The sequence below is a fragment of the Furipterus horrens genome, unplaced genomic scaffold (genome assembly GCF_987537825.1).
Source record: "Furipterus horrens unplaced genomic scaffold, mFurHor1.1.pri manual_scaffold_16, whole genome shotgun sequence".
Taxonomy (NCBI): domain Eukaryota; kingdom Metazoa; phylum Chordata; class Mammalia; order Chiroptera; family Furipteridae; genus Furipterus; species Furipterus horrens.
In genome coordinates, this window is record NW_028327186.1 from 10,405,308 (window position 1) to 10,427,570 (window position 22,263).

The 22,263-nt window shown below is 52.5% G+C and overlaps 1 protein-coding gene and 1 non-coding gene across 2 annotated transcripts; both read left to right on the forward strand.

The window, feature by feature from the left end:
* Positions 1 to 1,514: 1,514 nt before the first annotated feature.
* On the forward strand, positions 1,515 to 21,732 carry AP3S2 (adaptor related protein complex 3 subunit sigma 2). Its single transcript, XM_090263749.1, has 6 exons — positions 1,515 to 1,660; positions 4,445 to 4,536; positions 4,959 to 5,070; positions 8,833 to 8,904; positions 18,982 to 19,089; positions 20,918 to 21,732. The coding sequence occupies exons 1-6, from the start codon at positions 1,592 to 1,594 to the stop codon at positions 21,044 to 21,046; spliced, it is 582 nt and encodes a 193-aa protein (XP_090119875.1). The 5' UTR covers positions 1,515 to 1,591; the 3' UTR covers positions 21,047 to 21,732.
* Positions 8,474 to 8,606, forward strand: LOC149992086 (small nucleolar RNA SNORA14). Its single transcript, XR_016508552.1, has one exon. It is a non-coding gene; the product is annotated as a small nucleolar RNA SNORA14 (small nucleolar RNA).
* Positions 21,733 to 22,263: the final 531 nt, after the last annotated feature.

The following is a 22,263-nucleotide window of genomic DNA, read 5'->3' on the forward strand; positions in this document are numbered from 1 at the left end:
AAAACACTTGGTCAAGTTCAGTGTATATTTACTGCCTTTGGGTAGCCCAGTTGGTTAGAGCATCTTCCAGACATGCCAAGGTTGCGGGTTTGATCTCCAGCCAGGGCACGTACAAGCAACCAACCAATGAATGATAACTAAATGGAACAACAAATCAATGTTTTTTTCTCTGTCTCTCTCTAAAATGAATACATTAAACACACACACACACACACAGAAACCCCTGGTTACAAGACTAATACATATTTATTTTAGAAAATTTTTAAGAAGAAAAATATAGTATTTGGCCACCTTTTAAAAAACCACTTAGGTAGTGCTCTGATACGTGCCATGTCCTTCTGTATTCATAACAACTGCCTGAGCACATTTTTTTTCAAGTAGAAGAGAAAAGCCCCAGTTTTACCGCAAAGGAGACTGACATTATGCCAGTTTTACAAATGAAGACACTTGCCCAAGGCCCCTGGGCGATGAGCAGAGCCAGGGCTTGAATCAGGGCAATGGTTGGTTCCAGGCGCCTGTGCCGATCACCCTGAGGCCGCCACCCTGCCGCACACAGGGATTCATATTTTGGTGTATCTAATAACAATTTTTACAATGTGTGGTTTCCCTGTACATACTTCGTGTCATCCTTTCACTTAGCTATGTCATGCACATGTCCCTATACCGTAAATCTTTCCCTACGTGATTTTTAATACCTATTTAATATCTGCCAGATGCATGTGGATCGGTGCATCTGAGATATCACCAATTTCTCACTTTGGCATAATTAGTTTGCTTCCCATTTTCCCATATAATAACACTCCTGAGATGTGCGTTCTCACAGCCTAATCTTTTTACACATCCGCAGTCGTCTTATTATAAATTCTAAAACTGGAAATGCTGAATCTACTATTCCATATATTTCAAAGGCTTTTGATACATAGTGGCAGTCATCTGGAGAGGTGATTGCGGTCTGCAGCTCTCTCTGCAATATAGGGACGTGCTCCACTCCACCCCAACTAAATCATTCAGTGAAAAAACAAAGATTTTACCAGTTCGGGGTTGCCGGTGCCTTTTAAATGGGATTGCATTAGCGATCTCTTGCTTCCACCATTCACTCTACCATGGATGGAATGCCGACAAATGAAAGTGAACTTAATATGCCCCAACGCGGGAAGAGCCAAATGAGCTGTCGCCTCACACCGGGAGGGCAGGCCATTCTGTTTGGGCGCAGACGGTGATAAAGGGGGGCCCGGGCCGCCCCTTCGCCCTCCGCACCTGCTCTGCCGGGTGGCCAAGCGGTTGGTCTGGCCGAAGGACACAGACCCAGGCTCGCGTCCTGGCCGACGCTGACCGAGGTGACAACCCTCCCCAGCCTCGGCGTCTCGATGTCCTCACGGACCCTCCTGCCGGCGATCTCGCCGCCCACCCTGCAGCCTTCTCGGCATTTGGGGAACCCGGACTCTTTGAGGCCCGGCCCCTGGGCGCCGGGGAGAGTTTCCGGCGGCCGCTTTCAGAGGCGTCCCCACCGGAAGTGTCCGGTGTGCGGCGGAAGTTGGTGGGTTTTTTGTTAAGTAGCAGGAGCCGTGCTCGGAGAACCGTGGCTGCCGAGATGATTCAGGCAATTCTGGTTTTCAACAACCACGGGAAGCCGCGGCTAGTCCGCTTCTACCAGCATTTCGTGAGTGCGGCCCCGCGTCGTCGCGTCCCTAACGGGCACGCGCGGCCACTCCCCTCCCCTCAGGCTCTGACGGCGCACGGACCAGCTCGGCGCCTGCACGTCGCCTGACCCCCACACTTAGCCTCCGTCCCGGGCCCGGGGCCAGTGTCGGGCCTGCTGTCCCGCGCCCCGCTGCTTCCGCCCGCCCCGACCCCTTCCCCGACTCCGGCGTTTTGGGCCATTTTGTGCCGTTTCTCGCAGGGCCTCAGGGCTCCGTCAGTGACGCGGGGTGGGGATGGTGCCCCGTTGCAGACGTGAGTGATTTAAGCCCCTTGAATCTTGCTTAACCTCGGGTTCACGGAAGGGAAGCAATATGCAGTCTTTTCAAGCTTTTTTGCTTTAGCGAGAGAGTCTGGCTTTCTTTTTCATAGCCTCTGTTAAACTCGGTTACATTCGATTAAATGATGTTGAAGCAAAAATGACAGCATTCGCTAGAACTACTCAATTTTTTATTTGCATTGTGTGTGTGTGTGTGTGTGTGTGAATTCTTCCCTGTTTTTTAAAGTGTTACTGAGACCGTAGAGGTCACCTTCTTAACATGTGCCATTCAGTGGTTTTTAGTAGGCTCACAAAGTTATGCAGCCACCCCCACAATTTTAGAACGTCGTCGTTACCCTGAAAAGAAACCCATTGCCAATAATTCTGTGTTTCCCCCTCAAGACCCTCAGCCCTAGGCAACCTCTGATCTACTTTCTGTCTCCGAATGTGCCTGTGCTGGGCATTTCACATGAATGGAACCATATGGCGTGGGATCTTCTCTGCCTGGCTGCTCTCACTCAGCACAGTGTGTCCTCAGGGCTTATCCACGCTGTGGCGTGGATCAGTTCTTCATCCCTTTTTGTTGCCAAATTACATTCCATTGCACGGACGTCGCGTGTTTTGCTGGTCCCTTCGTTAGTTGGTGTCTTTACCTGTGGCTCTGGTGATTAATGTCACTAGGAACATTCGTGCACGATGATTTTTTATGTAGACATGTGTTTTCATTTCTCTAGGAGGAGAATTGCTGGGCCATATGGTAATTTTATGGTGAACATTTTGAGGAACTGCCAAGTTTTTTCAAAGTGGCTGAATGCTTTTACGTTCTCTCCAGCAGTGTATGCGTCCCGATTTCTCCACCTCCTTAGTTGCGTTTGTTATCTCGTTGATTGAAGATGTTTTAGTGGGTGTAAAGTGGATTTCCACTGTGGTTTTAATTTCCATTTTCCCGGTGACTCATGATGCTGAGCAGCTTTTCATGTCCTTAGTAACCATTTGTAGATCTTTTTTTTGAAGAACAGGATTTTTATAAAAACCATATGTAGCTCACGAGTGAAAATTACCTTGAAAAATGCAGAGTACTGAAAGGTATGAGGGATTATTGAAATAATTGAAGTCTCTATAAACAATGGGTAGTTGACTGTTTTGATGAATTAGAAATTAGGCAGCCTCACCATTTCATACCACTTCCCCACTGACTGATGCCACTGCTCCCTGGAGTCCAAAAGGCTTTAGTTTGAAAGATGGTTTTGTCAGTTTAAAAGTGCTGATGCTTAGCATGTTTTGTATTTCCAAGCACACAGTTAATCTTTTAACTCCTGGCATCCCTGAACGTCTTTCATGGGAACCAGGAAAGTAGTGATTGATTTACTCAGACTCACAGGGGCCAGTGATTAGCAAATTTTCACCCGTCCATTCAGTAAATACTAAGAACCATTGTATACCCACATTGAGTCAAAGTTACGAAAAATAATTTCTCCACAATGACATTTTCCCACTTTTACCTCTATTTCTTTTAGATAACAAACCATGTCAAGTCTAAATTAAATGCTGCAGGAAGAAAGGGATGAACATTTCTTCAATCTATTTTCTGACTTTCAGGGCAAGTCCAATATGAAGGCTTTCTTAAGCTTCACTACTCAAGTTGTGGTTACCAGGCCAGCAATCTTGGTACCACCTAGAAGTTTATTAAAAATGGTCTCAGGACTTACCCAGACCTACTAAATCAGAATCTGCATTTTAATAACATTCCAGGTGATTTATTGCACATTTATGGAGATTTGAGAGCACTGGTCTGGAACTTTTAATTACTTCTGTAATGACTTACCATGAACCTGATATACATGTATAAATAGAAATCAAATGTGAGTTACCAAGAGATTCCATCACAGTTGAGCTTTCTCATATGTAGTAAGTGAAAAAAAAGTATTCATAGCTCTGTGATTATTCAAAATTCTTACTATAAGTAGAACTTTTTTTATCGTCCTCAGTAACACTTTTTTTTGAAACACAACATCTTAAATGTAGTACCTATATCACCAGTAGAAAAATGGCAAGTTCGGTTTTATAAAAACCTGTATGCAGTTACATCTTGATCTCCTTGAGGTATTAGACTTATTGATATTATTTACCCTGGCATAGATGTTTTCTAGGGGAAGACAAAATATTTCCCTGCTTGAGAGTTTGTCAGTTTGCCTTTCGTTGGTGATTAACTGTGAAGAAATAACAGCTTACCTATCCAAGCGATAGTGGTTAGTGACTAGATATGTAGGTAAATGTACCCTTTCTTAATTCCTATAACAGAGCCTTGTCCATTTTTCCATAGATTCCCCTTTTATTTTTTCTCTACTCATCATTTTTGTCTTTCCTGGAAGTTGGTACCAAATGTTCAGATCATTCCCAGCTTGGAAGCGCTTCTCCCCCTATCCAGCTCCATCGATGAAATGTATTTTCAGACATCCTCGCTGACTCACTTTATTTATTCCATAGCCAGAAGAAATTCAACAGCAGATTGTTCGAGAGACCTTCCATCTAGTTCTCAAACGGGATGACAATATCTGTAACTTCTTGGAGGGCGGAAGGTAAAGGACCAGCTTCAGTGTTCTCCCCAAATGTCCACTTTGGGTGGCCTTCTTCAGTATCGTTTCTTAGGGCAGTACTCAAGTGTCGGGTGGGTGGGTACCCAGTGCAGCTGGAGCTGACCTCCGCACGATCAGCTGAGGGAGAGACCCGATTCCTTTTGGAAGCTGATGAACAGTTGTGTTTCACGTATCAGTCACTTAGGTGTGTGGTTCCTGGGAGGATGGGCAGGGGAAGAGGGGAGGCGAAGCGGCATTAGGCACCTCTGCCAAACCTGGCTGCACTCACTTGGTAGGACTGGCCTGTTCTTTGGCCTGTCCTCCCCCCTCTCTCTATGGGGTCCATTCTCATTTCCCGGAACAGGGTTTCTCTTTGATGTGTTGAATTAAGCTACAGGCATTTAAGTGTTTCCCGTCTTCCACAGTTTGATTGGAGGCTCTGACTACAAACTGATTTATCGGCACTACGCTACCCTCTACTTTGTATTTTGTGTGGATTCATCAGAGAGTGAACTTGGGATCTTGGACCTCATCCAGGTATGTACAGTCAGGTCGTGGCAGCCACTGAGAGAGTTAGCACTGACTTTTGAGGAACCATCTGTAGACAGATCCCTTGTGAGTCCCTTTACTGACATTGGTGAAAGTTGCCAGATGTCCACCAGGTGGTGCCACGAGAAAGCTCCTGAGCAACATTTTAACACTTCGGATTCATTGGTTTCTGCCCAGTCCTCTCGCTGCCCTTGGTTTTCGTGTACTGTTGTGACACCAGTTCCAATGTATATGTTGCCCCCCTGCCCCACCAGCCACCAAGCAGGTCAGTTCTTTGTGGACGCGGACCAGGTGTCCCATAAACTTAACTCTGTTCTGACACTGTCTGCAGATGGACAGCAAACACAGACCGGGTTGTCTGTCCTTCTGACGGACTTGCTGTCAGTCAGGTTCCCCTGACTGCCTCCTCAGGCTTGATTCGCTTGCTAACGTAGCTCACAGAACTCTAGGGAAACGTAGTCCTTACTGGATTGCCAGTTTATTATGAGAGGATATGACAGAGAACAGCCAGATGGAAGAGCAGTGTTGATGGAGGTGCAGGGAAAGGGCACAGCTTGCGTGGGCGCTCTAGGCACTCGCTCTCCCCGCTTGGGAGCTCTGAACCCCATCCTTTCGGGGTTTTGTGGAGGCTTCATTACGTAGGTTTGGTTAACTAAATCATCAGCCATTGGTGACTGACTCAACCCCCAGCCCCAGTCCCTTCCAGGGAGGGGTGGGTGGGGGGCACTGAAAGTTCCAGCCCTCTAGTCACATGGTTGGTTCCCCTGGCAACCAGACCCCCAGCATCACCTCAGTGGAAACTAATAGTTCCCTTTTCCCTCAGTGGGAGCTGAGAGAAATGACCATCCAAACTGTATCCCTGAAATACTCTTAAATTGGAATAGGAAGCATTTTTATTTGATTATTTAGTACATGTTTATTTATTTCGCATAAGCTATTTACTGTTGAAGAAATAATGCATTTATGTTGTTCAGAATTCAAAAAGTACACCAGAAGTATATAGCAAAAAATATCCTTTTCTTTCCCAGCCTGCTCCTCCAGTCACCTCCTTTATCCTCTTGGAAGCAGCCAGTTTTAGTTCTAAAACCAGGAGCCAGAGGCAGTGTTATCTCAGGGGCAGTATCTATAGACATTTATGTAAACAAGGTGTGTCTTACTGTTTACTTCAATTTGAATAAATATAATGAGTGATAAGAAAAGAAAAGAAATAACATAGTAAAGGAAGAGAGAGAGAATTGTCACTGTAAGATGGCCTAAGTATGTACCTAGAGAACCTAAAAAAAAAGAAAAAATGCAAAAAGTATCACAAGTTATGCATGATAAGAGCAAAATAGCAGAATACAAGATAAGGTCCTCAAAATTAGATTTTCTGTGAAAACAGCTAGGAAATTCATAATTAAAGAAGTTTCACTTATAGTGGTTGACAAGGGATATTGAGTGTTTGGAAACCAATACTTGCAAATTAGTAAGTGGAATACTTGACATTGATCCCAATAAAATTGCAAAATCATAAAAGAACATCATGAAGGAATAATAGAGTAGCTGAAGCTGTAAGCCTCCCCCTTGTTGGGAAGAGTCAAGCGAAGATGATGGTGGTAACCAACAGCTCAGATGGGAGCCCCAGGTATAATTCCCTCAGGGGAGCTTACAGAACTTGGTGAAGGGGAAACTTGTCAGGAAAAATGGGTGGTGAGGAAATGCAGAAGAATGTTTTGAGGGGAAAAGGGACTTCCCGATTTCCAGATACTTCTTCCTGCCGTTCAGTGTTGTCCCTTGCTTTGTCGACTGAGCTACGTCCAGCTGTATCATCATTCCCTCTTAATACCCACTCCTTTTCTAAATTTGACATTTTGGTCCTTGTTCTCAAGCTTCAGCTGATCCTATATATAATTAAGCAGGCTTGGGTTTGTCTCCTTGTTTCTTGCCTCACCGAGGCAGATTTTCTCTTGTTCAGCAGATTTCATCGGATTCACAGGTGCTGGGTTATAGCAGCTAAACACAGTTGTTCCGCTGTCTGTCAGAGCGTTAGCTCACAAGGATGCCATGGGAGCCACCATTTCCGGTCCTGGTTTGGGGGCCACCAGGCCCAGTTGGTGGGGGTCGTCAATGTAGCTGTGTGAATGCCATATACTGACGTCCAGCCCTCTTCCCGCCACTCAGCTCCCAGATTCCTGGCTGCTTGTCTCAGTCTTCAGGCAGACAGGATAACGTTTCTTTGAGAAATCTGACCAGTCTAGGGAAAAGGAAATAAAAAAGCCCAACAAACAGCCATGATTGCAGAGCTTCCAATCAGCCTCTTATTCTTATGAATAAAAAGCCAAGGACAATCCAGCCTCTCAGGAAAGCGTCTAACGTGGCAGATACAGACCAGAGTGAACAAACAGTGAAAACCCACTTGGAGGAAGTAGAGACCATGCAAAGGAAGGAAAACAATAAGACAGACAAACCCTTATCTCAAAGCCACAGAAATAAAAGAAGACAAAAATGGGCTGCTAAACAAACAAGAAACAAAATGATCTTCTAGAAACTAAAAACCTGAGAGGAAAATGGGAGAGAAAAGATAAAATGAGGAGGTCCAGTACCCCAATATAAGCAGCTCCGGAAAAAAGATTAGAAACCTGGGAAGGGAGGAAATCTCAACAAAATAATCTGATCATTTCCCCAAACTGAGGGACTTTGAGTTGCTGGATTGTGAGGCTCGCAAAGGGCCCAGCGTGAAGTGTGCTGTCTTTGCAGGGGACTCAGCAGTCACAGGTACAGATGGGACGTTAGGAACGGATGTGTTTTTTGGCAGACATCTTTATGCGTTTCTGTTGGGTATGCACCGAGGAGAATTGCTGGGCCATAGAGGTTCGTAAATTACGTCAAATAGTTTCTCTAAGTGGGTGTAAATACAGTTTCCACTTGCATCAATGTGTGCCGAGTCCAGAACTGAAAACAAACGCCCAGTCTGTGGGAGACGGGATGTGTTTTATTGTGAACAAGCTTGGATGGCGTGAGGTCACATGGAGGCCCGCAGCGCCTGTGCAGAGAGAAAGAATCCAGACGCCAGGGACTGTGTGTGTAAATGGGGTCAGGTTAGACTCGCCTGGGATTGTAGTGTTAGGGGTGCTTGCCTTTAGAGACGGGGTGTGTGTGAGGAGGTGCAGGGGGCTTCTAGGCGGCTGGTAATACCCCATCTCTCTGGATGTTTTTTTAAGATTTTTAAAATTTTTATAGAGAGGGGAAGGGAGGGAGAAAGAGGGAGAGAAACATTGATTGGTTACATCTCACATGTACCAAGGACCAGGCCTGCAACCCAGGCATGTGCCTTGACCAGGAATCGAACCGGCGACCTTTCGCTTTGCGGGACGACGTCCAGCCTGCTGAGCCGCACTGGTCAGGGTGCTGATTGCTTTCTTAAACCCTCTAGGTAGCTTCGCTCTGAATGCTTCTAAGACATGAGCGAATGCTGTGGAAATTGCAGGGGAGTCCAAAGGCTGTACTTCTCTGTGACTCAGTCTTATTTCATACCTGCAACATATATATATATATATATATATTTTTTTTTTAAACTTGCCCTAGATTGTGCCTTCCAAATTGGGATTCCTAGAGTGAGCTAATGGTGGTAGGTCCTGTTCTGTGTGAGATTTACCGTAAGGTAACTGGTATCATGACTACCCCTTTACTTGCAGGTGCGATATTTATGAAGATGTGAATATTTCTATTTTTCTTCTTCACCTGATTTTTGTTTGTTTGTGTGTTTCCTAGGTTTTTGTGGAGACCCTGGATAAATGTTTCGAAAATGTTTGTGAATTGGATTTGATCTTCCACATGGATAAGGTACCGTCTCTCCCAAGCCCGGGTTACTAGAAGGCAAAGAGCTTCGGGCCTCTCTAGCTCCCTCTACACCTTCATGCTCTTTCTTCTTTTTCTTTCTCTGGGATCGTCCTCGGACCTGTTTTTACTTAATAACTTAAGTGTGATAGTTTGGGGGGCGTTTTTGCTAAGACCTGTCCCCAGGTTTAACACACCGAGGTTCCTGCTGGGCCTGTGTCCTGGTTCATCCCTTCAGACACTCCCTGGTATATGGCAGTGGTGGCACTGGCCGGCTGTCAAGCCATAAATGAGATAAAGAGTTTTATGTCGATTATAAATAGTTTTATGTTTCCCAGGCAGCAGTCCAGGGAGAGAGAAGCTTCGAAATAACCATGACACAGGCTTTGATTTAGCTAGTAAGACTTCGGAGTTTCCTTGTGCATGCCGCAGTGGCTGAGATAGCAGTACTGTAGCTTAGAGTCCGCTGGTGGTTGGCAGGGAAGCGGGCTGGCAGGCAGAATGGAAGCGGTTCGAAGTGCGTGTTCTGGAACATGACCTATGCCCTCGCGTGCCAGATTAAACGTGAGGGGTAGTCAGCGGGGGCATAGGAGCTGCCACATTTACCTTCTCCGGCGGGGCCCACACTGTGCCCAGCCCGTTTGCTGGAGGAGGTTGGTGTGCCGCAGGTCTACCTGGTCATGGGTTTTCTTCAGCTGTTGTCACTATGAGCCATGGTCCCCAGAGAGAGAGAGACTGATTTTTAGGACACTGCTTATTGCTAAGCCATGATCCTTTATGAGTCTGTTTTCATCCTGAGGAAGTAGGTGTTTTTAGATCCATCATTGTCAGGTGCAGAGATACGAAGGTGGAAAAGGCACATGCCTGACACTCAAGAAGCTCATCCTCCCCTGGACGGCTGGGTCACATGGGGGGAGCGGATTGTGGGAAAGGTGCCACACGGCGGTCTGCGAGGAGGCCCATCGGCAGCTTTCGGCTGCGAGTCTGGGGTCCTGGAAGCCAGTGTCAGGCAGTGCTGGCTGAGTGCTGTGGCCCTTGTGGACCGAGTGTGCCCAGCCTAGGCAGGGCGGGCGAGCGCCACAGTGTGGTGGCGGTTTGTGGAAGGTCCGTGCCAGGTGACACGAGCGAGGTGGGGCGCAGCAGTCACCGGGGCAGGGGCAGCCAGCGGAGGGGGACCGAAGCCGACTGGGCCACTGCTGAGGGCCGGGCCTGCCAGGCCTGATCTGGGTACTTCATGCCTGAGAGTCTTGAATGAAGTGGGCGGTAAACATCCCCGTGGAACAGATCAGCAAGCTGAGGCTTAAACTGGAGTACCCGAAACTAAAAGCTCATGTTTTTTCCACTAAAGAACTAGAGAATTCTAAAGCATGACTATTACAATAGACATGGCATGTAAAATTTACAGAATTTGTCCGTTTCTAAACTAAAACCAGGATTCCAGGGGAATTAGATTCTCAGAACTCACACACCTGAGGCAGCAGGAGCACAGGGTGTGTGACCGTGAGACGGGAAGGCCACTGGCGACTGGGGGCTGTGCGTCGCTCCGGCGGGACTGGGGTCGCCAGTGGGGGTGCCGGGGTGCTCAGGGCTGTGCGCCTGTTCGTGGCATCGCTGCTGCCTAGCGTCCCTGGCAACCCCCCAACACATGCCTGTCGGGCCCCGGCCTGATGCTGCTGCAGGTGCCCTCAGGTGGGGACAGAGCCTGTACGAAGGGCGCTGGGTCAGGGCGCACGGCGCGTGTTGGGGTTCGTCGGAGCCAAGTCTGAGGCAGTGGGTGGCGATCAGGCTGGAGAGCCTTGTCCTCTGCGTCGCTGACTCCCGCGGGCACTTCCCAGTGTCTCAGCCAGCCAGCCTGGCGCTTCCTCATTGTTAAAGTGTGCTCGGTCCCTCGTTTCCACGGTGCGCCTTCACCTGGTGTTTTCTCTGTCTTCCTGGCCTTTCCATCTGGCCTTGTCTTACCTCTTGAGTGGTCCCTCTTCTTTTCCTTGGACACTCTCTTCTTAGGAAAGCTTACACAGTACCGAGGCTTCAGTTTCCTGTCTGCTGGTGACTCCTAAGTTACCATTGAAATGCAGGTCACTTCCCAGTCAGTTACATTTAAGACAGTCTCCAGCCCCTGCCTGTTCAGACTGACAGTTCTGACTCCCTCTTAAAGGAAATCAGCCTTCACGAAGCCTCTCCTGACCTTGCTCTGCCTGCCCCCAGCTGAAGTGGCCATGCTTGTCATCCCCTGCCCCCACGCCCTCGGCACTGTTGCCATTGCGTTTCCAGGTGGGCTCTTTGGCACTCTGCCAGGCGGAGAGCAGACACCAGACCCCACCCCCCCACCATCCAGCACGTCACTATGGGAAGGTTAGACCGTCTTGGTCACCACTGTTCCCCGCGGCTGCGCACCGGCGACTCGCTGTTGGAGCCAGTTACTCGTCCGCTGGTCTCAGTGCTGTCTTCATGCACCTGACCTGTTAGGGGACAGAACAGAAGAAACGGCAGGTGGCGATGGAGGCAGGGGAGGAAATAAAGCGGGCTGAGGCATGGCCGGTGGCGGGGGAGGGCTTCTCTGAGGAGATGGCATTTCAGCAGAACCTGAGGGAAGTAAGAGAGAGAAGGCTCGCCAGAGAGCATTCGGGAGTGGAAGGAGAGCAGAGACCTTGAGGCCAGGAGGGCTGGATGGGAATGGGACAGGTGGTGAGGTGGGGGCAGGGAAGCGATCAGGTAGGTCCTCACTACGAAAGAAATCTGCGAGAGTCCCTGCGTCTGGGGAGGGGAGCTGGCGCAGCACAGGAACTGACTCAGAAATGTCGCATCACTTGCACGTATTGTGTGCTTTTTACCCTGGGCCCTCTCAGCCCACTGCGCTGAAGAGGACAGGAAGTCCTCCCTCTAAGCTTTATTGCCTGGCAGAGTAAACAGTGTAAAATCTCTCTGCTGCTCTGAGGCCAGGTCTGAGCTGGGAGCCAGGTAGATTGATAGATGGTCTGCCCATTATCCCCAGTGCAGCCCAGGAGCGCCCTGAGTCCCCGAGCCCCGTGGGGAGGGCGCAGGAGTGTGTGCTCAGCGACGCTAATGGCCCCCAGTCTGCCTCGGTGCATTTATGAGCCTGGAAGCAGATGGATCTGTTAGCTTGGTGAAAACACACTCCGTTTGTCTCTGTCGTCCGTAAGTGCTGGTGATCACTTCTGCCTGTGACCTGAGAGTGAAGGTTCCCATTCAGGAGAGAACACGTTGCCGAGCCTGTTCCTGAAGTCAGCCAGGTCTGCCCCGCGCGAGGCCGTCAGCAGCTCACGGCACAGGGGTGCCCAGGCCCCTCTGCCCTAGCACTGGAGGGGCTGAGCACGTCCGGGTTTCTCCCAGGCACTACACAAGGTGTCCCTTTGGGTTCTCAGAGTCCTCGCGCCTGAATTTAATGTTGGCTGCGGAAGCCTCGGGGAAGGAGGGGAGGGCGCCCCACTGATGGGCCTGACCCCGGGCTTTCAGGCTGCGGCCCCTTCTCCTGCCCTTGAGTAAGAGAAGCGGGCACCTCACCAGCAGCTCCGCCTCTGCCCCCGCTGGTGCTCCGTGCGCCCACCCGGGGTACATCTGCACGTCTGTCCCTCATTCCGACCCTGGTGCAGCTTGTGCTTCTGGGAGCGGCAGCACCTTTCCACCTGGACGGCCTGCCCCGCTTCCTGCGCACTGTGCGCCAAGCCGCTGCCCCCCGACCCCAACCCCATTCTGTCCTGCCCGTCCCAGTTCTGTCAGTGGTACATGTCCATCTTTCCTCCAGGCATGGTGTCTCAGTGCGGCTGACTCTCCCTTCTGCTTCCACAGGACCCCAGATGGTGTGGGTTCTCCTTTCAGTATTCACTTCCAGCCCACCTCTTCCTTCTCTGTTCCTTCCGTTTTTAAGCTCCCTTCACCTGAGTCCAGGTGACTGACAGATCAGCTCTTGGGAACTGCAGCAGCTACATCCAGTCGCCCCCCACACTTGGTCTCATCTTCCCTAGGGAACAGCTCTCCCGTTCTCCCTCCCACCTGCATTCCTCCCTCTGGCCTCCAGATCTCTGGGTTACACACCCCCTGGGCCTGCGGCTCTCCCTGCACTCGGGCGCGGGCCCACCCGTCAGACGGCTTCCTCCGCTTTCCTGCATACGTGCCCGCCCCCGCCTCTGCCCTTGTCGCTGCCCCCCACCCCAGTGCCCTCCCCGTGCCCCGTCCAGCTTTCCCGATGCCAGGGCTCCGCGCCAGTGTTGCGTTCCCGTCTTCTCTGCCCGCCAGCGTGCTGTTTTCCAGCCGGTCCGGCCTCCCGCTCCCGCTCTCAGGTTGTGCGTCCTGTGTCCGCTGGACCGTGAGCCCTGGGATACCCTCGTGCGATACTTCGTTGATTATCTGAACAGTGCGGGCGCTCGCGTACAGTGGGCTGGTTGGGTGATTGTCCACCCTATGTGTGGTTTTTAAGTTTTAAATGTTTATAGTACCTTTCAGACCTAACGTCTGATGGGCATTTTAAGTCAGATTCTCCTTAGCCCCTGACTTTCAGGGTGACGACCACACACGCATGCTGGTTTTGGGGCTCCGAGTGAGGGGTGCAGGCGGCCCCTTCAAACGCCTGTTCATGTCTCATAGTCCATCGACTCTTAGACTCCCGTTTTTGTGATGGTTGGGGTTGTAACACAGCAAATCAGGATTTGCCATGAAGTCCCGGGCAGTTGTAGCCTCATTGGCAGTGTCTTTCCTGTTTGGTGGTACGTAAGATAACGGTGTGATTTCTCATCAGTGGCGTGTTGGCTTTGACCAAGTGTGTTAACCTCCGCCATTCACGGTTACTTTGAGGAGTCCAGTTAGTAATTGCTTAGCTCAATAAATGGTGATTTTGTCTTTATTTTTACTTTTTTCTTACTGTTCTCTCTTGCTCCAAATTTCCCCTTAAATCCACCCTTGACACACCTTTCTGGTGACATATCAGAAGGGGTTTTGACCCCCTCGCCCCCATGGTTTGAACTATTCTGTGGCTCGCGATCCCCCACAGTGGCAGCTCTTACGGAGGAGGAGGAGGACACGCCTCACCCCTTCACCTGCCATCCCCAAACCCTTCTGCGACCTGTGGTTGAGGGACGTGTGTCATGCAGGTGGGTTCCCCGGAGTGTAGACAAAGCCGTGGGGCCGCTGCCAGTGGTTACAGAGACCTGCGGGACCGCCCCACCCGCCTCCCGCTCACCACCTGCCGTCACCTCCCTTGCACTTTGTGCTGCACGACAGCGAACTATTTATATACCTTGTCAGCAGGGAGGTTACGGCTCTGTGAGGTTTCATGTTCTGCCTGGGAAGGGCCAGAGAGGGCGGGCCAGGGCCCTCCCAGGAGCAGCACTGGAGAGGGACAGGGACCGTCTCAGAAATAGGCTCTTGATCCAGACACGGTGTTTGGACATTTTTCTCGATGGCCAGATAACATGTGCTTCATTTACCTGACTGTGTGTCGTTTGGTCAGGGTGGGAAGAGTGACAGGATCCCAGGTGGCAGGCAGGGCTTATTCTCGGCTACTGCAGGGCACAGGTTGGGCCTGGGATGGGAATGGCGCCCTGCACGTTGGGGCTCGATGCAGCCGAGCACTGCCGACAGCTCCTGCTGCTGCCCAGGCGACTGGGCGGTGTGGGAGCAGCGCGAGCTCTGCTCGCCGAGGTGAAGGGTCTGCTCTGTCTCCAGAGCCAGGGCTAGACCCGCACTGGGACGGGGGTCGGTCATGATTGCCATCGCCACGTCAGCTAGTAGTTGTCAGGCACGAAATAGCGGAGCGCTTCAGAGACAGCGTCTCACTTCTCCCCTGCGGCCTCTTGTTTTAGATTTAGGGCAGGCACGTCAGGGAAGAACTGTTCTCCCTACTTTACAGGTGAAGAAACTGAGGTGCAGAGCCAGGACGCCTGTGTCTTCAAGGTCACACAGCTAGTAAGCGGCAGAGACAGAATGCAGACCCTGGGCACCACACCGCTACGCGGTCCTTAGCCCCCTCTCCTGCCTGAGCATCCTCAGCGTGGAAAGAGATGTGTGTTTGCGCCATGCCGTGTTAGCACATAACCAGCCAGAGCGTAAAACCCGGGAGGATGGGGCCTGCATCCTCTTCTCACCCAGAGCTGTGCTGCGAACAGGCACGGCCTGGCGGGGGCGGAGCAGCAGACGGGAAAGAGAACGTCCTGCCATAGCACCTGAAACATCACTTCACAAAGAGCTCTGACTCGTAGTGGGAGCTTCCTTTCTAAAGGCCTGCTCTGCAGGGAGTGCCCTCTGCTGCAGTCAGCTGTGCACATGCAAAGCCACGGAGTTCGTGGTCCTTTCATGAAGGAAGACTTGTTGGCAGCGCCCAAGGAAGAGTTAATGAGTTGCTGGGAGATGGGAAATTCCCTCCTTTGTTTACCAGTTAGTTTCAGGCCCACCCTCCTCTAAACTTATATCACGTTTTGTCCTTGAGTTCTGGTACCAACCACAGTCTTCCTTTTATTACAGTTTATTCTCCACGTTTTATGCTCCGTATGTGAGCCTAAGCCCTTTGAGGACAAGGTCCACATCTTATCTTCATTCCTCCGTCAGCCCTTAGCGTTCTGTGGGGTGAAGGTAGATGTGGATGCAGGCCCTACTCTCCCGGGGAACACGAGCGAAAACCTTGGCCCGGCACCTGATCAGTGTCGGTGGGTCGGGTGGGCTCCCGTGTGCAGATTCAGCTCCAGCCGTTGGGCAAAAAGAATAACAACTAAGTACAGAATGATTCCACCCACAGTCCTCAGCTGGGGAGTGCCCGGGGTGAGATGGGGGGTTGGGACTGGCTTCCCTTTGCCCCTGCTCTGGCATCAGCCTCTCACGGCGCTGGAGTGATGTCAGCCCTGAAAGGTCCAAGGCGGGTGTTCACCCTGTGCGGTCCCCAAGTGCACGGCTCACGTCATCTGGTGCTCAGCTGGGAGGGAGAGCAGTTCCGTCGGCGGAGGGGAGGGTAGTGGGGTGGACTACACCGGTGGTGCAGGGGCTTGGGGCCGCGTCTGGTTCCCACCTTATTGGTGGCTTTAGAACTGGATCTCGTCCCAGACGAGAGGTTCGTTTGTTCATTTGTTCGTCATTGAAAGAATGTACGATCACACGAATGAGAACGGAGAGAGAAAGTCAGGACCCAGGGACTGAGACCTAAGACGAAATCTGGAGGAAACTGTAAATGTCCCGTCTGAGGACCAGGAAGGTCCTAAACGTGGTTCAGGAGACACTCATGGCAAGGAAAGGAGAAAGCGTGGGCCTTTGCCGAGCACGTGGCTTCCTCTGCCTTAGCAGAGCTGCTTGGGGCCCGACCGCCCCGTGCGCTAGGTTCCGGCGGCCCCTCCGCGTGGAGGAGATTCATTCATCAACACCAACAGCGAGTGGCAGGGACCAGGCTCCGTTTCCTTCCGAGTGCTCTGTTTGTAGAAGTCCTGGGGGTGTGTAGCACACAGTGTAACGGTGACGGAATGTTTGGCGCTCTCCTGTGTTGTTCTGTCTCCCTGGCTGGGAAGTCAGTTTCTCGGGGGACCGGGTGTGCCTGGAGCTGCCTTGTGCTCTGTGCTGTTCATGGCAGTGAGGCCTGCAGAGAGACTCAACTGACAGGTGTGGAATCTAATTGCCATGTGTCCTTCTGTGGACAAGGGCGATAAAGGGCAAGACTTGGGGACAGGCCGTCCTGAGCAGGCCCTGAAACGCTGATAGAGTGTTGGACTTTGGAACGAAAGTGGGGGTGAGAGAGAAGGCTCATTACGCACCAGGTTTCTGGAGGGCGGTGTTGTGCCCTCTTCCCCTTTCGTATCTTTTCTAGAATGGATAATATGGGAACTAGAGACGGACTCTGGGCCACGATGACTCAGTTCGGTCTTCCCCTACCACTGCTCAGTCCTCCTCGTGTCCTCTGTGTCCTCTGGCGTATAAGCGACCACACCCTGGAGCAGGGACGAGGAGGGGTGGCCCCACCAAGAATTTCTCCTCCTCGCTCTCGGAAGCCCTTTCCTAGGAATTAATGAAACCAGCCAAGTCAATAAGGGGCAGAGAAAGTTGTCCACATGCACCGTTTTATACAGCAGACTCGGTATTTTATTGCTGATTGCTGGTTTTTAAAACTCGACTGTCGTAACATTGGCACCCTCCCGCCTCAGGACAAGCACTGGGCTCGTGCCCCTGGCTCTGACTCATTTTACTGTCTCCTGTGTGGCGGCGAGGCTGCCTCGGCGGTGCCTGCGGACAGCAGGCGTTTGTCCGGCGCACTCGGTCCCGTCTGCAGGTGCGCAACGGAGCTGCTGGCCGGACCTCCACTCCCGCTCCTTAGGGCAGGAGAGGCCCCCCGCCAGGAGCCCCAGAGCTGCCCTGGGCACGATCGCGCCCTGGGGCTACGCCGGCCTGCTCTCCTGTGTCACCCGTTAGCGAACGGGGTTGCGGGAAGACTTCCTGGCGGAGCCCAGGGCACAGACTTGCAGGTCCCCGTCCTGACGAGGATACTCATGTTGCCTCCAGGGGACGAGATGGGGAAGGGCTCACACACTCACCTTCCATGGGCAGGAAAGAGGAGTGAGGCCCGACTGGATGCCCAGTGGATCCCGTTACAGAAGCAAGTGCCTTCAGGGGAGGGGGGACGATGGGACAGCTTCCCAGAAAAGAAACAGGGAGGAGGACAGATGTCCAGATGTGGGGGCGGGGGGAGAACAGAGGGTTGGTCGTGGGTTAGATTGCCTTCAGAGGAATGGACGTGTTGATTCTGGTCACCATTCCTACTTTTTGACTGTTTTAAAGAGTTTTAAGAGGCAGTGTGTAATAGGACAGAATTATAAACTCCAACTTTCAGTCACTAAAGTGTGGCTGTAATTTATGAATCTTGGTCTTGTAAAATGTCAGGTTCCACCCAGCACTCATTTCTGACTCATCGCTGCAAGTATGTCCTTGTTGTCCTCTTCTGTCAAGATAACCTGCTGGTTTATTGGGGTATTGTAATCTTGATGTTCCGATGAGGAACTTTCCTGGTTGGGATGATGCCTGGATCGAAGTGCCGGCGGGCTCGCCCGAATCTGCAGCCCTTCTGTCCCCTGAACAGACCTCTGACAGGACTTTGCTGGCGTCATTATCTTAGGTGGCTGCTGAAACGGCAGAATGCTGTGCGCTGTTATCCGTGGGCAGTTCATGTTGTTCGGTGCGTGCTGTCAGGCTGGGCTCAGGGCTCGTGAAGAACTTTATACCTCTCTGCCGTCCTCCGTCCGTGTGGCCTTTACTGCTGCCTGCACGGTACAGTTTTGTTTCCCTTCCCTCCCTTTCTGATGTTGGCCTGTGACTCTCGGGGCTCTGAGGACCTGACCCACGCTTCTCTTGACATCCTCCAGCTCCCTCCGTCGGTCACCTCCTACCCTTTAACAGAGTGGTTCTGTGTCTGGTTACGTCTCCAGCTGCTAGGCTCACAGGCCGCATCAGTCTCGTCTCCGTGCGTTTGACTGGCAGGTGCCTCACGGAAGTGGGACCAAACCCTGTGTGTCCTCTCACTGAGCAGTGTCTGAGGCTCGGCCATGCTGTGGCAGGTGTCAGGACGTCCCTCCTTTTTAAGGCTGAATAACAGCAGTCCGTTGTATGAATGCACCACATTTTGTTGATCCACCCATCTGTCCAGGGGTGATGATACTCTAATGGCCGTCCCCAGTATCTGTAGAATCCTGTGTGCGCCAGGCACCGGCCATCTCATCCCGTCTTCACTGCCATCCAGGAAGGAAGCTGAGGCAGTGAAGGGCTAGTGTGCCCAAGTTCACGGGCTAATAGCAGAGCTCAGATTTAACCCGTCTCTCTGGCCTCAAAGCCTGTGCCCTCAGCTACCAGTGTCCTTGCCTTGAGTGCAGCCAGGCACCACTCCCACCGCTTGCAGGACACGTCATGTGGCGATGAGCGAGCGTGGGGAGCCCCTGAGGTCTCACCAGAGAGGGGGTGGTCCAGGGGCCCCGGCGTCTGCTGTGGATCAGCAGCCGGTGTCAGGTCCGACTGCCCTGCTGCTGCAGGAGAGCCTGTGAGGTTTCCTTGGGGGCCACACGCACGGCTGCGCAGGGCTCTGACCCTTCTTATTTTGCCCCCCTCCAGGTGCACTACATCCTGCAGGAAGTGGTGATGGGCGGGATGGTCCTGGAGACAAACATGAATGAGATCGTGGCTCAGATCGAAGCTCAGAACAGGCTGGAGAGATCAGAGGTGAGCGCACAGCTGTCCTAGCCCCGCTGGCTCAGGGGTGCCTGGGCGGACAGAGGAGGGGTCCGTGGGTCGCTCTCTGCCTCTGTGGAGCCTTAGGAATGTCTCACACATACCTTCTTTCTCCCTGGAGCCCATCGCTCAGTGCTGTGGGCGCAGCTGTCGGAGCTGCCTACGCCACGCACCACTGCCAGCGCGCTCGCTCAGCCCGTCCGCCCGCCGTCTGCTTCGTGGGGAGCCTGGGAAAGACGGGGAAGGACAGGGGGAACCATTGAGTTGATGGAGCCTTTTGATAGAGAAATCTCTGGAATCATGGAAGTAGTTGTAAGAGTAACAGCCAAGGCAGCCATCATGTGAGCCTCTTATGAGCAGTTTAGAGAAGATAACCATCCTTGTGGTCTTAGACTTTACCGTGAAGCTGTGAAAATTACCCATGCATTTCCTCGCTTTTTTCCTTTGTGGGTTGTGCAGTGTGATTGATCTTGATTGCAAATGAGCCACATGGAAGACTGCGAAAGGAGGCCCCTGATATTTGAGGGAGAGATCCCTGTGGTTTTTAATATTTAATTGGTTCTCTTTTAAATTTCGTTTACCTAACTGTATTAGATATTTCAGCATGCCGTTTTTAATAGAACTGGCACATTGACAGTTCTCACCTACATCCTCGTAAAGAATCACTTCTCTGCTATGTGGTCAGATCAGATGCAAAAAGAAAGCAGTTGTCTGCGTTTAGTTTTCTGTTTCGCTAATCAAAGCTCACATGATACATAAGAAAACAAAGGCTCATTAGCTGGAAGGCCAGATAAGAATGAGGCTAAAGGTGTGCATGGAAAAGCCAGCTGGCAGGGGAGGCAAGCAGCTTCGCGGGGGCGGTTATAGCCCACGTTTGTGGCTTGTGATTCTTTCTCCCAAAGCCACAAGTTCCCTGGGGGGCCCACGTTCCCTTCTCCGATTCCAGTGTAGGTTCCTAGTTTGTGCGCCAGATGCGTCTGCTCTCCCAGGGGCCATTTCTCGCGGTGTCTCTCAGACCTCAGAGCTGCCAGTTTTCTTGTTTCCAGTTAGCCTTATAAAGAGCTGCATGAAGTCTGGGCTGGGTTTGAACATAACATGCCCCAGTCCAGCCACACGTAGTACAGATGCCCGCAGGGAATGTGTCTGCCCCCGCGGTTTCTCCACAGCCTTCACCAGCCTCCCCAGGGAGGAGAAGCTACAGGGGTACACCTTCACACGCAGCGGAAATCACAGAACAAGCGACCGCTTTAGTTTTCCAAGGGTCTTCAACGGCTTCCTTGCTTTGTGTAGCAGAACTTGATCTTGCGAAACCAGGGATTCTTCCCGTGAGGACTGGCAGTCCTGCTGAGGAAGCATTTCCAGACCACAGCTATTGTGGCAACTACAGCTTTAGAGATGCAGGCTGGGAAGCTTCCAGGGGTAGTGAGTCAGAGGCAGGAGCTGGAAACGAGAAGGCGTGGGGGCTTGCTGGGCAGAGGTGGAGCCGGAGTCGGCATCCAGCAGCCAGCCGATGAGGAGGACATGGCTTTGTGGGTCCTTGTCAGCTTCTCCCCTGGTCTGCAGGGGCCGGAGCCCGGAGGGCGCGGGCTGACCTGTGCTGCCTGCCCGGCTGCCTGCTGTCTGCGCTTGTCACCTGGCCCTGCGGGTCCTCCCCCCCATCATGTCACTTCAGGACATTGGCTGCCGTGGAGGGATAGGGAGGAGGGGCGGACCTTGCACTGGCTGGCCGTTTTCTAGGCCTCCTTCCCGGTTTGTCCTGCACGCTGAGTAGGTGACACTGAGGGTCTGCCTCTCACGCCCACCTCTTGTCTCTCCTCAGGGCGGCCTCTCAGCGGCCCCTGCCCGCGCCGTGTCTGCCGTGAAAAACATCAACCTGCCAGAGATTCCTCGGAACATCAACATCGGCGACCTCAACATCAAAGTCCCCAACCTGTCCCAGTTCGTCTGAGGGCTGAAGACTGGGCTGAGCTGGAGTCCTAGACGAAAGCAGACCCAGGCCAGTCCCGCAGCAGAACCCCCTCTGAGCCTCAGGACTGAAGCCTTGGGCCCCGACTCGTGCTGTCACGGCGCGGGGCAGGGAGTCCTGTGTCGCTGTGAGCGAGTGCTCCGTGCTCACGTGTGCAGCCCTGTGGTCTGACTGCACCTGCGAGGGGGCCCAGTGTGCGTAGACAACACAGCTGCTTCCTAGGCCCCCCACTGGCACCGGGTCTGACTTAGAGTCTCCTTCGCCAGCAGCACGAGACGTCTGAGTCCTGTGGCGTTTATGTTTGCTGGTGAGGCGCCAGAGCTGGAAAAGGTGTGACCCTTCCGATCTGGGACGGGCTGACTGGCAGGCAAGGACAGGATCTTACGGGAACTGGAGCAGCCTGCTGGCTCTGCTAGGTCGTCAGCCCCAAGACCCTGTTGTGTAGCCCAACTCCCTGACTGCCCCCTCCTGCAGCACACATCTCCCACCGCCTCCGTCGGGCGCTGCCCCCATAGTGTGTGTGCGGGCAGCCGTTCGGGTCACAAGCCTGTTCTCTGCCCCCACACTCCTGCTGACGTAGAAGGTAAAGCTGGCAACGTATGGAGCATCTCAGAATTACAACTCTTTCTGGATTTAAAATACATTCTCCTCACGAGGAGTAGACGGGTCGGTTGCTGTGTTATGAATGACGAGTCTTCTCAGGGTGGGGAACCCACTGCCGTCCGAAGGTGGGCAGGGCTGGGGACCGGGGAAGCGTGCCGGCTGAGACTCGTGGCAGGCAGGCAGGCAGGCGGTCTGAGGGGCACGCCTCGTTCCCTGCAGGGTGTTCTCGCAGGGCTGGTCTGGGGTGTGTCAGTGTTGGTGTGTGCCCTGAGTCCTTCCCGTGGTTAATACAGAGCCGAAACTGCTCCTTGGAGAAGTGCCTGCCGCTCCTGCAGGGCCTCAGCCAGGTGTCAGGGACAGTGTGGAGCTGCCTTGACAGCGGGGGGCCACTGCAGCATTGGGGCGCTTGCTGGACGGGACCCAGACTGTTCCCTTGGCCTCCCGATGCATTCCAGAGCCCGGTGACAGGATGCCCAGCGGGACCATGTGTCCAGACTACAGCTCTTCCCTCTTTGGATGGTGCCCACTGCTCAGGCCGCCTCTGGCCTCGGTCTTTCAGGTCCTCCCTGGCGGCCTCACAGGGGGGCCGTGTTGGT